The sequence below is a fragment of the Ictalurus punctatus genome, chromosome 20 (assembly GCF_001660625.3).
Source record: "Ictalurus punctatus breed USDA103 chromosome 20, Coco_2.0, whole genome shotgun sequence".
NCBI classification, from domain to species: Eukaryota; Metazoa; Chordata; class Actinopteri; order Siluriformes; family Ictaluridae; genus Ictalurus; species Ictalurus punctatus.
In genome coordinates this window covers 22,940,814-22,957,726 of record NC_030435.2, presented here as the reverse complement: position 1 = coordinate 22,957,726, position 16,913 = coordinate 22,940,814, and the positions used below count along the sequence as shown (strand labels likewise).

The 16,913-nt window shown below is 43.0% G+C and overlaps 2 protein-coding genes across 2 annotated transcripts; both read right to left on the bottom strand.

The window, feature by feature from the left end:
- Nucleotides 1-195: 195 nt before the first annotated feature.
- sdr16c5a (short chain dehydrogenase/reductase family 16C, member 5a) lies at nucleotides 196-6,533 on the bottom strand. The gene is made up of 7 exons (XM_017496066.3): nucleotides 6,421-6,533; nucleotides 5,204-5,545; nucleotides 4,943-5,074; nucleotides 4,600-4,699; nucleotides 3,502-3,646; nucleotides 2,949-3,074; nucleotides 196-1,085 (listed from the first exon to the last, which is right to left on the bottom strand). Exons 2-7 carry the CDS (start codon nucleotides 5,534-5,536, stop codon nucleotides 989-991), a joined length of 933 nt encoding a protein of 310 aa, XP_017351555.1. The 5' UTR covers nucleotides 5,537-5,545; nucleotides 6,421-6,533; the 3' UTR covers nucleotides 196-988.
- A 1,398-nt stretch (nucleotides 6,534-7,931) lies between these two features.
- Nucleotides 7,932-13,916, bottom strand: penka (proenkephalin a). The gene is made up of 4 exons (XM_017496067.3): nucleotides 13,685-13,916; nucleotides 13,478-13,589; nucleotides 11,721-11,864; nucleotides 7,932-9,045 (listed from the first exon to the last, which is right to left on the bottom strand). Exons 3-4 carry the CDS (start codon nucleotides 11,859-11,861, stop codon nucleotides 8,596-8,598), a joined length of 591 nt encoding a protein of 196 aa, XP_017351556.1. The 5' UTR covers nucleotides 11,862-11,864; nucleotides 13,478-13,589; nucleotides 13,685-13,916; the 3' UTR covers nucleotides 7,932-8,595.
- Nucleotides 13,917-16,913: the final 2,997 nt, after the last annotated feature.

The window sequence follows — 16,913 nt, the reverse complement described above, 5'->3', positions numbered from 1 at the left end:
TTGGACTGGTTTGAGTATTTCCGATACTGCTGGAAGGCTACCGCCTGCTCAAATAACCACTCTTTACAAACGTGATGAGCAGAAAAGCATGTCAGGATACACGACACGTTAAACCTTGAGAAGAACACACCAGGTTCTATCGCTGTCAGTAAGCACGGTGTTGCTGAAGCTGTACACGTAAAGATCAGGCAATGCTCGTGTATTTATTTATTTATTTTTTTATGTATCTTAAATACTTTTATTGTTAACACTGGTACAACCAGCACCACACCGTCAACCATCTTAAAGCCAGATGTGCTAACTAACCAGCTTAGCATTGTCAACAATGCCATCGATGACGCCATGTGAAAGTGAAACAGACAAACATCGTACATTATGGTTTCATCTACGTGTAGAATGAACACAATTCAAAATGTTCTTCAGGAAATTTACTGTCATACCAATACCACAGCTGGTTGCTGATTGGAGGAACAGATAGTGTTACAACCGACCCCACTCTCCCCAACATACAGTACATAAACCTAGTCACAGCATGAGTTTCATATCGCAGGCTGTTAAACAGATATTTAATAAACTAACTATTGTAGGCGTGTCCTCACAGAACCACACCCCTGCAGTCTGTTTCTAAACTTACGGAGGAAAAAAAAAAAACAACAACAACTTTACAATCCAGGCGAAATATTTCCGTTAGAAAAATAACAGTGGTCCAGTGTATTAATGCTGAAATGGCTTTGATCCTACACGTTAACACTCGTTAACGTCAAACAAACTGAAGAACGCATTTCGAGTGGACGATATCGTCACTGAGGCACGGCGTAAACACGTAAACAGATTAAAAATGCAGCTTCGCTAAGGCACAACTGGACCACCTTCAAGATCTGCTGTGATTTGATCATGTATTCATTACATTATTATTATTATTATTATTATTATTATTATTCATTCTATTAAAAAGTAGAAATCGAATGCTGTCGAAATCGAACTCGGATTAATTCACTTTCTTGTGTCTTCCTTTGAAAGTGTCCATGAAGTTGAAGGCTCCGAAGTACACGCCCAGGATCACGGCTACCTTAGAAGGCAGGAAACTGTGTGTGGGGAGGGGGGGATGGGGAAATAAATAAATAAATAAATAAATAAAATCACACAAATACAGCGTGCTTCATGACATGACGTATCCAACGATGACGAGAGCCGTGACCTGCGTCAGGATTCAATTGAGATGTCAAAGAGAACAGGCGAGACAGTCGAGGTCTCTGTCGGTGGACACGACCTTCCGTGCATTTTAAAGTGCGCCTGTTACGGTTTTCCAAATACTCCCTTTCGTGTAGCGTGTTACATACGTAGCTGTTTGCGAATGTAAAAACGCTGCAGAGTTTCAGAAGTCAACGTGCACGATAAACGGACTCCCGAAAGAAGGGACCGATTCTGAACGGCTGAATCGACTCGTTAATGATTCCAGACTTTACTTCCTGTATGTAGGTTGGTAACAAAAAGCCCCGCCTCTGGTCTTCATCTCTGCTCGCTGACAGCGCCAGACCGATCACGGCAGACTGGGACGTCTGACCGATCAGAGCAGAGTACGCCCTCTGAAAGGAGGAGTTTAGAACGAATCCTTTAGAACGGATCATTTAACGAGTCGTTTGTGACACTGGGGGGGAAATGGTAACGCTGCAGTTTAAATTACGAGCACGTTGAAGTGTTTTTTGAGCTCGGATGTGGGTAAATAATTACGAGCTTTCTTTTTTTAAATGAAAAAAAAAAAAGAATCATCTGCGGCATTGTGTGAACAAACCGGCATTTATGTTCGGGGAATTACGTGACGCCGTGGGCGGATCCATTTGCATATTAATAGATTTTTTTGTTGTTGTTCTCGCCGACCTCCCGCTGATGTTCACCTGATGATAAACATATAGCACACGGTCACATCCCTCCACCACACCCGTACCGAAGGGTTACACGTTAAAACTCGAGATCATCCGTGCGGGACTTACACCCACCTTCCTAATGATTTCAATAGATCGGTCAAGATTCAGATGGCCAAGGTCTCGAGTGGACACTTCTCCAGCACCTGCCTGCGTACGTTACCACGATACAGCTGCAGTCCCACGTGCCACAAAGGCAGCGATGATGATTACCACCCTGCCGCCCAGATAACAATAGACCCGTCTCGGGTTTGCGATTAAATGGCCGTTTTTATCCTGCCAGACAGGTGTTGCTTAATCTGAGACGCACAAAGACTTTCTCAAGGAGGATCAGATGACAACGTGATAGAGAGAGAGAGACGAACAGGATTCTGCAAAACGTAAGAAGTGCATTATTGGCATTTCAGTCCTGTAACCAGTTTGATGAGAGCCTGTATGCCTCGGTTTATGAACAATCCACTCCTCCTGAAAATAAGTAGCCTTTTATGAAACACACTAATACTTGTTTTTATTTTGTTTACGTTGCCGAGAAACCACAAAGTCGAGTCTCTGCGAAGCGCCGTGAAAGCGCGGCGTTATTTCCACCGGAACAGGAAGTCAGAGCGGGACATATCGAGCGGGGCTCCTCCCCCTTTTTTAAATAGCCGAGAACGTTCAGCCTGCCTCACAGCGCTGTACTTTTTACGGTCAGTACCGTGGAGTTTTATGATGTTGCAGGTGGGACACTTCAGACTCTACGGTCGAGAGTGAAGCTGAAGTGCAGGATGATGTCATCAAAACTGCTGATCCGTATCGGTGGTAGAGAGAGACATTGCTTGTTTTGGGAGACACGCTAGCTTATAGAGAACCTTAAAGCACGGACACTGGAGATTCCCCGTCGTTGTTAAATAACGTCCGACGTCGTTTGTTATTAACGTAGCGCATGATTTAGGTCACGTGACTCTTTCTGGAAGGTCGGGTGAACTCCAAATAACTCGCAGATAAACCAGTGGTATATATATATATTTGATCAGAACGTTTACTTACCTTTTCAAAAACATTAAGAAGTACATGCCCCTTGGCATTAAAAGGAAGGACTGGTCTGTCAGAATGGCGTTCATGATCTTCTTCGCGACGTACTCGGGTTCCAGGACGGGAAGCAAACGTGGCCATCTGAAGAAATAAAACAAAACAGAGCAAAACGGATGAGCACGCGTGTCAGGTGATGCGGAAGAGGTACGCGCTAGTGATCCCGCCAATCCGGGGCTACGTATTTTCACCGAGGAAGTTCCGGTGGTTACTAAAGGAACGATGACGCACCAGAACGAGCGCGTTAACATAACGCCGCACTACTGGCAGAGCTTCCGTTATTAAAAAAAACAACAACAAAAAAAAACAACAACGCATCACTCAACACTCATCTCTCAGAGTCTAAAGAGATGGATTTAATTCACTGACGATATAAAAGACGATTCTATCGGTCACATTAATCCTGAGGCGTAATTTCAGAACCGTAACCGGCTTCTTACACGATTTCTCCAGGCGTTAAAGGTCCAGTGTAGAACCCTGCACCAGAAGCTTTCCCCGCCTGATCACTCACTTCGTGCCACAGCCGTCGAACATCCCCGTGTTGATGAAGTACGGACACACTATAGTCGTCTTGATGCCTCGTTTTCCTACGGCGAGGAGCTCCAGGGCCACGGACTCGGCGAAGCCCACGGCGGCGAACTTGCTAGCGCAATAATCTGAAGGAAGACAATGAAATATTTTGGTGTGAGCTAGAACTTCGCATTAGCATGAACGCTAATACAGTGCTTCTCAAAAACGGCGGTGTCCCGAGGATCTGTGAAGCAAAACCCGGTTTGTGTTTTGATTTATCGACGTTTCCTTAAAGTCGCCTTTAGTGCTTGGACCCCTAAATATAATCATTTCGAAGGGGACAGGGCAAATAAACAAACAAACAAACAAACAAACAAACAAACAAACAAAAAGTGTTATTTTGTTTAAAGATGTTTTTTTTTTTCCATTTAGTTCCAGCATTCAGAAGCTAAACAGTATACTCACATGTCTCCCAGAAGATAAAATACTAACAATTTACACCGATCATCCTGTTCAAAAGTTTACACCCCCCTGGCTCTTGATGTACCGTGTTGCATCGGTGAACGTTCGCACCTTTTGTGACAGTCGTGTACGAGTCCCTCGGTCGTCCTCGGTGTGAAAAGATGGATCTGAACATCATAGAGCCGCTGCCGGAGAGGAAAGGGCTCAAATATGCACAAGATGCCGGAAAAGTAAAGAATGTGCAGGACCTGGAGGATTTTTCTGAAGAACGGCGGGAAGTTTAACCGCTCAGGACAAACAAGGGACTCGTGAACAACTATCACAAGACAACTGGGCACAACTGTATTTATGTTAAATATTCATGAATACACGTCTTCTAATTGAAGACATTAAACAAATAATGTTTCAACCTCTCATTCCTGGCAATTTGTTCACAAACCGACGTGTACAAACCTGTTTAAGAACCGGAATGTGATATTTTTGTCACACTGCCCCCAAAGTCTTAAACAATTCATGCATTAAGGGTTGAAATCGCCGAACAACAGGTTTGTCAACAGGTTTTGGCGTCACACCTTCAGGACAAAACTGAACATTCAAGCCGTGGTTTTTATTTCTCGGGCAACCGCGAGTACGTTACCTGCGAGACCGTTAACACCGATCAGTCCTGCAGAACTGGCGATACAGACCAGGTGGCCGTGGTTTTTCTCCGTCATGGCTGGAAGGAATGCTTTATACGTCTGAAACGGGAACAACGTGGATAAAACGTCCGTTTGTAAATCTTCACCTGAAAAGGGTGTGCATACTTCCCGTTTGACTGGCAGATGGGAATGAAGATAGGACCGTTTAGAGCTGATCTAATGTAAGGCGAGACATGCTTCACGGACAGTCCACAGCATTAAACATAATTAGAAATGGATAAAAATAAAAAGTACGATGCGTCATTCTTTGAACAATGTTACTTTAGAAAACGAGGTAAATACCCAGAAGTGAGCCATCGTGTTAACTTGGAGCGTCTTCTCAATAAGGGCGTCTGGAGAATCCATGAACTTCTTGCCGGTGACAATGCCAGCGTTGTTTATGAGGATTGTGATGTCACCGACTTCCTGTCTGACCTGGAAATACATTATATCGGGGGGGTGGGGGGGATATAAAATATACAGTATCATTAGTTAATTAGTTAAGGCTGCAGGACAGAAGGCTGTGCTACTGTATATAATTCTGCTCACCGAATGAGATCATACCTGCTCAGCCACCCGGTACACCTCGGCCCGGTCGCTGCAGTCGACCTGATAATAGTGCACGCTCCGAGCACCCTTCTCTTTAGCCGCCCGAGCCGTCTCCTTCAAACCGTCCAGGTTGATGTCCCACAGCACCAGCGTGACGTCCATTCCGGCGAACTCGGTGGCCATGATGCGTCCGATTCCGCTGCCCGCCCCCGTGATCAGCACCATCTCCCCGGCCACGCTCTTCTTCCCCACCGGCAGCAGGAACTTCACGAAGGCTTCCAGGAAGTAGTAGACGGACAGCAGCAGCACACGCAGAGTCTCCTGGAGGAAGTTCATGTTGAACGCCATCCGTGTGACCTGATGGAGGAGTAAAGAGTGTAAGAGTCTATGTAGAACCCTACAACAGTGTCTTCCTCTCTGAAAGTTTCCAAATTTCCTTTTGCGAGGCCTAGAACCTTTAAAGAACCTTTGAAGAACTCACCAACTACCAGGGTAGATAAATGTTAAAAGCCCGACAGGTTCTACATATTAAGGCGAAAATAACGAGTTTGGAGTAATATATTAACTCTAAATAATAATAATAATAATAATAATAATAATAATAATAATAATAAAGAACCCTATTTTGGTACTTTAAAAGGTTTACTGGATCAGTAATGGTTCTTAATTCCAGAAAATAGGTTCTCGGTGGAACTCTTTCTCATAGTTAAACATATATCATTATATAATCTTTTTAAAAAAAGTTAAAAGATTCATTTTTGTTTTGTAATGCTTACTTCTAATTACAAATGTCATAACATATAAGAAGTCTGTGACATTTTGGGTCTAAGAGGAACCGTCATTTTACATGTTAAAATGTACTGTTTCCTGAAATATCGCGAGAGTTGAAACCTTTAAACGAAACTCAGCAAGTATCGCGAGATCTCACTTTTCAGAGTCCCTTTAACACAGAGAATGAATTAAAGCGTCTACTGTACACCTAACAGCACAATTAAGCTCATTTTAAACTGTCCAAATCCCAGATTTTCAGGCTTTGATATCTGAATTATCTGGTTTTATGTTTAGGAGAGACGAGAAAAGCGAAGAAGGATTATTGCATATTTATAAACAGGAAGCTTGACAGTGTAGATAACATAGTGTTATTTGTGTTAAACAAACAATTCTTCATTTAACAAGACTTAAAGAAAATAATGTTCATTGTGAATAAGTACTGAAGAGACTGTAGCGCTTACCTGCTCCGTGTGTAGGTGGTAAACAGATCCGAATTGCGTTTAATTCGCTGTCACACTTCCATTGCGAAATACAGACCTGAGTCACGTGACTGTTCGTCCGGGACGCGTCCCAAATCGACTGCTTTTCTTCTAAGTAGTAAACGAACTGGATCCGGGCACTATGTAGGGTGTGAATGAATCAGTTTGTTTTTGTGAAGGAATCATGTGTCGCTTTTGGATTGTTTCTTTGCACCCTTTTAGACTGTATAGATTCATAAACTAAGTTGAAGTAAAACTCCAACCTGAACACACATGACATCTAAATTGGAAACGTTTAGCGGTTGCGGCGCTAATTTGTAGGTTGGTGACGTATTTTCGTTACTCCTGTCAGAAGTTAGTCGCTCTGCGTATCACACGAGGGACGTTGTCGTTGCTAGCGTGGATAAAAATGGGGGGAGCGTTCATACGTTAGTGATAGCAGTCAGGTTTATGCCGTTAGCTCCTAAAGACAAAAAGAACAAGAGTGTTTTTTTTCCCTGCTTAACACTTTCCAGCAACGTCATCTTAATGAGAAATCCAGCCTAGAAAATGTAGAGACGTTGCTGAAAACTGTGGACTCAACGTCCCAGAATGCAACGAAGCTATACGATGCCGAGTTCCGGCGGAGATTCGGCTCGGCTGGTTAGCGATCTACGGGATGGCGGCGTCGACGGCGGTATTAGCGTGTGAGTTGAAAATTTGGAAGCGGATCAGTTTGAAACATTAGGTATGGTGCGATAAAGCGACACACCCTAATGATACCTCGGACCAATTCTATCACGCTCGTGGTCCGGCAGTTCCTCTCCATTTACGGGTCAACGAACTTATAACTGCAGTTTCATCATATCCTGTGATTCGTCTGCTGAGAGTACGTATGAAGCTAGTGCAGTCAGCTTTGTTTCGCTAATCTTGCTTTGCCGACCAAGCTAGAACAAAGCCAAATGTGTAACGTGTCAATCAAACAGTTTGACTAGTTAGCTTTATAAGAGATATTACTAGATATTACTAGCTACTAACTAGCTTCATCAGGACTACAAAAAACGCTGGACAAGCCACGCCCACAAGGTACAACAGTGGCGATACTGACTTGCTTGCGTGAACTTAGGGATATGTGGTGAAGTTGCAGTGGTGGTGTGCACAATGATTCAGATTAATTTCACCAAAATAACCCAAAAACCCAAAGCTCACACGTTTGATTCCTGCAGTCAGATGAATTTATTGTACTCTGTACAGCCAGTCTGTCAGAAATGATTGAAACACATCATGAGATAAACGTGAGATACACAACATCATCATCATCATCATCATCATCATCAACACTTAGATGAAATCTTGCACATACTCAAAGATCAAAACAATTCACTTGATTTTGTGTAACGAATCACTTCACTACCCTATGGAGAAAGCAACGTTGTGATTGTTGTGCAAAAATCGGGGATGTATAGATATAGGCATGGTGTAGACGTTAACATAAACCACTAAAGCACACACACTTAAACTACCGAACAGACTTTATTAGGCAGATATAGTCATTAGCAAAGAAGTGATGGGCATCACGAGTCACTTGAGCGATTTGATTCTTTTGAACTACTTATTTAAATGAATCGGATGCTGATTCGTTCGGTTCACCATTAAACAAGCTACAGCGTGGGTTCACATTATCATTGTTAATCTACATGACAAGTTTTTTTTTTTAGTTTTTTTAATGACATTATTACATTCACGGTATATTAAAAAATAGACAAAATTGAGTTTAAACGTTGAATCTCTCGAAGCTCGATTCGTGAATCTATTAACGCACCATAATTCAGCAAGACAACGAAAAACATATAATAAACATAACAGAGGCTGTTATTTCAATTTACTCTGCTTAACGTATATTTTTTTATTGTCTTTGAAGAAAAGTACACACCACTCAATTAATAAAATAAAACAAAACATTTTGATTTGCTTGCGAATTGACTCACTAAACTGATTCACTTAAAAGAGTCGCTCAAAGAATCACCCATAGCAACGACTCGCACATAGCAAAATAAAGAAAACGACTCGGCACGTGTTAATACATTAATAATAAATGAACATGAAGTCGTAAGCTTTGCACACATTTGGGATTGCTTTGCGACGATGAGTGTCCGTTTTGAATCTTCGCATCGGCTCCTAATCCATGAAGCCTCCGTATCTCTTGTGCGTCTCGGGCAACACGCTCTCCGCTCCCTCGTCCTCCCAGCGTTTGTGAAGGCCGTAATTTTTGCTCTCGTCGAGCCACTGCGGTCTGCCCACCCTGCGCATGAAGCCTCCATAGCGCTTCTGGAGCTCCTTGCCTGGCTCGTTGGCGTTCAGGCCCGCCCTCAGGATCTCCCTCAGGATGCCCAGCTCCTCCTCGGAAACGCCGTCGGATTCGTCTTTCGTGAGGTCTTCTGAGGTCTTCTTCATCATGAAGCCACCGTAGCGTTTCATGAAGCCGCCGTATTTCTTGGCCAGAAGGTGCTCGGCGCTGTCAGGCTCTGGTTTTTGATCCACGGCGGCACGCTCGTCTTCGGTCAGAGCGTTCCGACAGAGTCCCAGCTTCCTCAGGTCCACGCTGCTTCCACACTCGAGTGTGCAGGGCTGAAGAGGAAACACAGACGCGAAGATACTCAGCGACATGTTAGGAAGTTCTGCGATGGGAATTTCTTATTGTAATACGGCATTTTAAATTGAAATCACCTGATGACTAATTATTAGGAACGTTAAAGGTAACCGGCACACTAAAACAAGAGGGCGTATCTTTTGTGTCTGCCCCTCCCAGTGAAGGAGGCGTGGTCTCTATGCTTGTCAGTCCCACTGAAGGAGGTGTGACCTCGGGTCTTGACAATCCTTGTGAAAGGGGAGTGGCCCTGTCAGTCCCAATGAAGGAGGGGAGGCCTATGTTCTTGTAAGTCCCTGTGAAAAGGGCGTGGCCTTTGACCTTTTCAGTCCCAGTGAAGTGGGTGAGGCCCTTATGATTGACAGTTGCAGTGAAGGAGGCATGGCCTCTGTTCCTATTAGTCACACTAAAGGAGGCGTGGACTGTGGACCTGTCAGTCCCACTAAAGAAGGAATGGGTCTTTGCTTTTAGGCTAAGTGAAGGGGGTGTGGCCTCTGTGCTTGTCAGTCCCACATAAAGAGGTGTGGCTGTCCCAGTAAAGAAGGCATGGCCTATGTTCTTGTCAGTTCCTAAGAAAAGGTTGTGGCCTCTGTCATTGTCAGTCCCACATAAGGAGGTGTGTCTGTCCCAGTAAAGAAGGTGTGGCCTATGTTCTTGTCAGTTCCTATGAAAGAGGTGTGGCCTCTGTGCTTGCCAGTCACAGTGAAGAGGACGTGCACTTTGTGATTATTAGTTACAGTGAATGAGGTGTCGAGTCTGTGCTCATTAGTGGCAGTAAAGGAGGCGTGGCTTCTGTGCCATCAGTCCTAGTGAAAGACTGTCAATTCCAGTGAAGGAGGCGTGGCCTAAATGAGGCGTGCTAATTGCAGTGACGAGGGAATGTTTCTGTGCTATGCAGTCAAGCGAAGTAGGTGTGGCCTCTGTGGCATCAGTCCTAGTGAAGGGGGCGTGGCCTCTGTATCCGTCAGTCCTGGTAAGAGAACAGGGCTTCTCGGTTCTCAATACTAACACTTTTTTTTTCCCCTGAATCATACTGAACGTTGCATATTACATATTACATCACACATTACTGCACTGAAACAATCCTATAAAATTGTTGGCTGTAAATTTATAAAGTTATCTTTCAATCATCATTAAACGAAGATGCGCTTCATACTGACTCATCTCGCCTTTAGACCCACGCGCCGAATGAAACCCACACGCTCGCCGATGAAAGCCGGAGTCCCCACTATCTGGCGCACGGAGCCTGGAAGCCCAACCTGCTGCTTCGCTTTCTTCCATTCCATTCATTACTCCTAACTATGAAATCTGATTAGATTAAGGTCAATAAACTTCACACCATCGTGTTGCACGTATCTCACCAAAGGCCTATCATAAAGATAATCACCTTCTGCTCCTGACACGGCGCTTTAATCCAACAGGAGAACAAACACGCAGAGGTGCATAACGATAAAACAAGTCTACGAGCGAGAGCATCTGTACAAACAGCTGGAACGGTGCGGAGAAAACGCAGGGCTCGGAGCCAACGGCACACAGAGGAGACAACAGCTGCCTAATCCTCTCTCATACACGAACCCATTTAACGTTTTAGAGCTTTCACAGCAGTCTGTTTGCGCCGATCAGGGTTCAGTGGTGATGCGGTTTCAAATCCCAGGTCTGCCGTGATCGGATGCAAAATGTCTGATTCAATCGTGTCTCATTTAAAGAATCCAGTCCTTCGTCGGGGCCAAACAGCGATCTGTTTATATCAGAACGAAATGATGTCAACATTCTGCTTTGACACGGTTTTTTTTTTTTTCCTTATCTACAAATTATTCTCAGATTTCATTATTTTCAAAGTTAGAACGGTTTCGGAGCGGTGAATCCGATCGGTCAGAAGGGCTCGGTTCGTTTCCTATAACAGCGCGGGCTCGGATAGTCTTCCCAGCCGCAATCCCAGGTTTACGTTAATGCGCTCGCTTCAGTACTTCACCGTTTCTATAGTAACAGCTAAACGGCTGATTCAGACTTTTTAACGTTTACGGAAGGAGTCTCCGGTGTCAGAGGATTTTATTATTTCTTCTTTCAACGAAAAATTCAAGCTGCGTTTTTTTCTTCTCCTGCGTCTCATTAACTTCAAGCGAGAGAGAAAAGGTCGGCCGGTGAAGGGAACGACTCTTTATAGCGGCTATAACGTAAGTGAGAACAGGAACTCACTTGTTTTACGGAACATTAAATGTAACGATAAATGGGAAGAAAAAAAAAACCGAAACGAGTACATCGTACTCTTTTAATAAATAAAAATGCAATCGAGGGCAAATTGTTTTGGTATAAGAGAAATAAAAGACTTAAACCTGAATGAATTTCCACCTATAGTTAAATAAACTACTCTAAAAAGGCACACACACACACACACACACACACTCAGGTCCTAAACGTAACGCTTACGTACTTAATTACTGTAACTGAACAGCATGAAACGACACCGTCGATGGATTTCCTACTACCATTAACACCTACAGTTCATTTTTAGCCGTAAGCGACGTAAAATGTCAAACGTATAGCGTCGATCAAATGTATAGTCTGTGTTGCAGCCTAAATTGTGTGCTTATTTGATCTGTCCTTTTATCGCAGGTAAACATGCACCGTATGGGAACACGAATGATCGCGTTCGTACCCCGGTGCTGCTGTCTGCTTGCTGCGCTGCTAAAGAGCTGTACAGACAGAGTGCGCACTCCTTAGTGCACTCCGCTTGCACGGTCAGCACCGAGCACGCACCCAGCGCCAACATCCAGCACACGTTCACCATCAACGCCATGAGCTGCAGGACACAGGGACCAAAACAGAGCAGGGAATTATTACACTTGCAGAAAGAATAATAATAATAATAATAATAATAATAATAATAATAATAATAATAATAATAATAAGAAGAAGAAGAAGAAGAAGAAGAAGAAGCATAAACTATCTGCTAAAAAAGAAAAATGGAAAGGAAAAATGTCATAGAATAACTGACAGATTATTAAATTAGACTAATACCCGTATATATAATTGTTCTTTTCTCATTATTATTATTATGTATGTTTGTTTATTTATTTATTTATTTTCATATGCAGTTTTTAACGTCTCTGATTTATTTATTTTTTCCTGATCGTTCCTTAGGAGACGCAGAGGAGAACCGGATAACGTCTGCGTTTCCCTGAAACATCACAGCACTGAGATCATCGTTAAGCGGTAGAGCGAGCATCACTCTCTGATGATCTCTCTCTCTCTCTCTCTCTCTCTCTCTCTCTCTCTCTCTCTCTCTCTCTCTCAGAGTTTTTCCAAAATCTCACCCTGATTTTAAGCCATGTCTGAGACATCAAAGAGATTCGGAAAACTCCATACGGACAGATTTTCAATCCCTCACAATAAGCCAGCGCTCCGATTTTACAGCTCTGAAAAAGTTCGATTTCATTCATTTTTTTCAACGGGAAGAAAATGTTCTACAGTTCACTTTAACTGTGATTAGTTCTGCCACACTGAGCGGTGAATACATTTTCTCGGGACAACGAATGTGGCACGCATTGGAGAAATTTAGAGGACAAGAAATAAAATGAAATTATACGGCAAAAAAATCAATCAATCAATCAATCAATCGATAAAAAAAATACAGGCAAACAAAAAATAAATAAATAAATAAATGTGAAAATGACTAGATCAATAAATTGATAAATATGTAATAAATAAATAAATAAATAAATAAACATTATACTGAAACCAAAAAAAAAACTTGAACAATTTATAATGGGATGAACAAAAATGATAGAATAATAATAGTAAAACATGGTGGAGCGCAGGAATTTATAATTGGACAAAATAAATAATTATAATTATATATATATATATATATATATATATAGTGGGACTAACTAAGTAAGAAATGAATAGATCGAACCAAAACATGTAAAATGTAAATAGTTAAAAATGGCAAATTAATTAATTACTTGTAATTAGTTACAAATGAATAGTTGAAAAAAATTAATGTGTGTGTGTGTGTGTGTGTGTGTGTGTGTGTGTGTGCGTGTTGAGACTGAACGAATGTCGAAATTTTATTATTGTGCATGTAAAAAAAAGAAAGAAAACGGGTAAAGAACTGATATTCGTGTGATGATACACAGAATCATAACGGTACCAGGAAAGTTCCTGTGGAACCATTTTTGGTTCCTTGAAGAACCGTTCAGTCTGTGATTCTTCAGCCTTTTTTCTTTTAAAAAAAAAAAATTTAAGCCAAAATAATGATAGAACGTGATTCTCGACATCGATAATAAACAGTTCAAGAACCACACATCAAAATCGTTTAGAGAACCACACATGGTTCCTCTATGTCCCGCGTTCTAGAATGTTCTCGAGTAAAATTTCTGTGATTTCCCCCCTCCTCGTCCTGAAAGTTACCTGTGTTTGCGTCTGTGGTGTCGGTCCTCCGCAGCTCCGAGTCTGAGAAGTGGACGGATGAAGATTTCCTCGGCACAGAAGCTTCAGGTGGATGTGGAGTTGACTAAAGTCCCTGCGAGAGGATGCAGATCAGATCAGAGACCTGCACACACACACACACACACACTCACTCACTCACTCACTCGACTCAAACACTCTCACACTCACACGGCGGCAGCAGCAGCAGTAGCAGCGCTGTGATGATGAGCAGCGATGGTGTTCAGGCTTTAACTCCACCACTCTGTGTGTCTGCCTATGTGTGTGAGTGTGTGTGTGTGTGCACTCCACTGACAGCACAGGCTTTAAGCACTAACTCCACCCCCTAATTAACGTCACACACACACACACACCGTGCCAGCTTGGAACGTGACGCCAATTCTCTGGATGCTAATTCAGTCACACAGTAAAGTGTACACACACACACACACACACACACACACACACACACACACACAGAGTACCTTAACTTTGTTTTTAATGTTAAATGTACACGATGTTCCTTTCTTCAAAATGTCGCCGATCCACACAGACATGTTCGGCTACGAAGCTAACGTTCCTAACAAGTACCGAAGGCTTACGACTACCCTTAGTACCCTAAGTACCACCCTTTCCAAATAAACATATCAGGTCGACAACAGGTCTGTGTGGAAAAAATGTAAACGTTCTAATCGAACTGGAACTAAGTTTTTTTTTTCTTCTTTCGTTTGTTTTCTCAAAAGGGTTCCTCAAAGGTTCCTGAGACGGCCCACGCTCTTAGACTCTCAGAACTTCGTCGTTCAAGCCCGAGTTTCGGATTAGTATCTGTACGGAGCGTCGCGTGTCCTCCTCTGGTTTCATCCAACCACCTAAAAAACATGCCGTGACTCCAAGGTGTGAGTGTGAAGGTGTGTGTGGTGCCTTGTGCAGAACCGGCACCTGATCTAGGGTGTATTCCTGGTTCTCACACTGTATTCCCGGGATACACTTTGGATCCAGAACCAGGTGAGTCCATGTGCATAATCTACACACATATACAAGTGTATGTATACACACACACACACACACACACACACACACACACACACACACACAATAAAATTAAAGCAAACCTACTTGCTCTAAGTACATCATGATTTACAGTGACACATGAGATATGATACGGGTGTGTGTGTGTGTGTGGTGTGTGTGTGGTGTGTAGGCTATAATGCTAATGAAATTTCCAGCCCTGCTCTTCCTCCTGAGGAAGGGTGTGAATTCCCACGTCTTTATGGAACTTCCTCGTACTGATTAGCTAAATTGCTCCAGCTACGTTTTTTTTGTTGTCCTTTTCCATGACGAGGAGTTTATGGCGATTTGGAACGCGGCCCGGTTAGGCGACCCGAGAGAGAGCGAGGATGCACGTTTTATTATTTTACACATATTTAACACATATTATTTCAATCGACTGATTCCAGCAGGCGGGAAAAGTACGCACGGTGTGCTGCTCGCAGTACGTTCTTCTCATCTGTCCTAGTTCTTCATCATCATCACCATCATCATCATCATCGCCATAACCGATTCTGATCGTCCTCGTCATCCTCATCTTCATCCTACACGTCCAGCTGGAGTTACAGTACCGATGAAGTGCGGGGCGAATCGAGTGAATCCGGTAATACGCAGAATAATAAAGGTACAAGGAAAGTTCCTGTAGAACCATTCTTGGTTCCTTGAAGAACCGTTCAGTCTGTGATTCTTTAACCATTAAAAAAATAAATAAATTGAAGCCAAAATAACGATAGAAAGCGATTCTTCGGGTCTTTCTAGCGCCAGTAATAAACAGTTAAAGAACCACACATCGTAATCGAAATCATTTAGGGAACTCTGAACGAAGCGAAGGTACTTTTTATCCGTTTATAGTCACGCCCGATCGCGTAGAACTTCAATTACTTCGTGGAACGTTATCACTTACGTTATAGCAGCTATGAACTGCAGTTTTCCAGCAAATATGATTCCGTTTTATTCATTAACGGATGACACGTACGTAATAATTTTTATCCGGTTAGAGTAACGTTTAACGTCGTGATACGTCCAAGAAAAGAAAAAACAAAAAACGTTGGTTCCTGTTTCTGTTCTAAGTTCGCGTCGGTCGCATGACATGCGTCTGAATTTAAAGGAGAGGGAAGAAATGAATCCGATAAAGTGCGTGATGAGCGAGACTTGTAGCGTAAGATATTCCAGAAATTTCCATCACGACGATTTGAAGCGGAGGGAAACGAGCCAGCAGCTGCCGTGGACTTCCTGTGCAAGGTCAATTGACAGAACTGAGTGTATCTCATCACCACAGCCTGAGGCACACACAGCTTCCTCTTCACTATTGCGTGCGTGTGTGTGTGAACAACAACAACAACAGCTGGCAGCTGTGGAGGTTCCGTGTTGGTTTTAATTTGGCCGTCTCCTAGAAACAAGAGCGTACATTTTAGGTTTTCAGGTGAGTTTGGTGAATTCAGTTCGATAACGTGTGATCACATTACTGTCTGGATGTTCCAGTAGAACAGTACTACTGAACTATAAAGCACTGAATAGTCTCACGACATGAACTTTTGGTCTTTAATGATCCGCCACGTCTACTTCGATCAAAAGGTGCAGGCTATTTGTTAGTACCTGGAATAGCGAAGGCTGCAGCAGGGGGAAGAGCTTTCGCTTATAGAGCCCCACAGTTATGGAACAGCCTTCTAATTAGTGTTCGGGACTCAGACACAGTCCAGGCTTAAAACGTATTTGTTTAGTCAAGATTTCTGTGAATAGTTTTTTCATAGGTAAAGGAGCAGATCTAGAGGACTCACAGGTATAGAGTGTTGTAATGAACTGGGATGTTTAGATGCTGTCACCACTCTAATCCTCATCACCATCACCCTCACTATCTAACCTCATTAATATCTACATCACCATCCTCCTCCTCATAATCCTCATCCTCATCATCATCCTCATCATCCCAACCACCATCCTCATCACCATCATCCTCACCATCCTTATCCTCATCAATAGCATCATCACTCTCCTCCTCATCATCATCTTTCCAATCCTCCCCATCATCACCATCCTCATCATCAGCATCCTCATCATCACCATCCTCCTCATCATCCTTCACAATTCTTATCCTCATCACCATCATCATCCTCACATCCTTATCCTCATCAATAGCATCATCATTCTCCTCCTCATCATCATGTTTCCAATCCTCCCCATCATCACCATCCTCATCATCAGCATCCTCATCATCACCATCCTCCTCCTCATCATCCTTCACAATTCTTATTCTCATCACCATCATCATCCTCACATCCTTATCCTCATCAATCCTTATCCTAATCATCATCATTCTCCTCATCCTCATCATCACCATCACCATCCTCAACATCCTTCACCACTCTTATCCTCA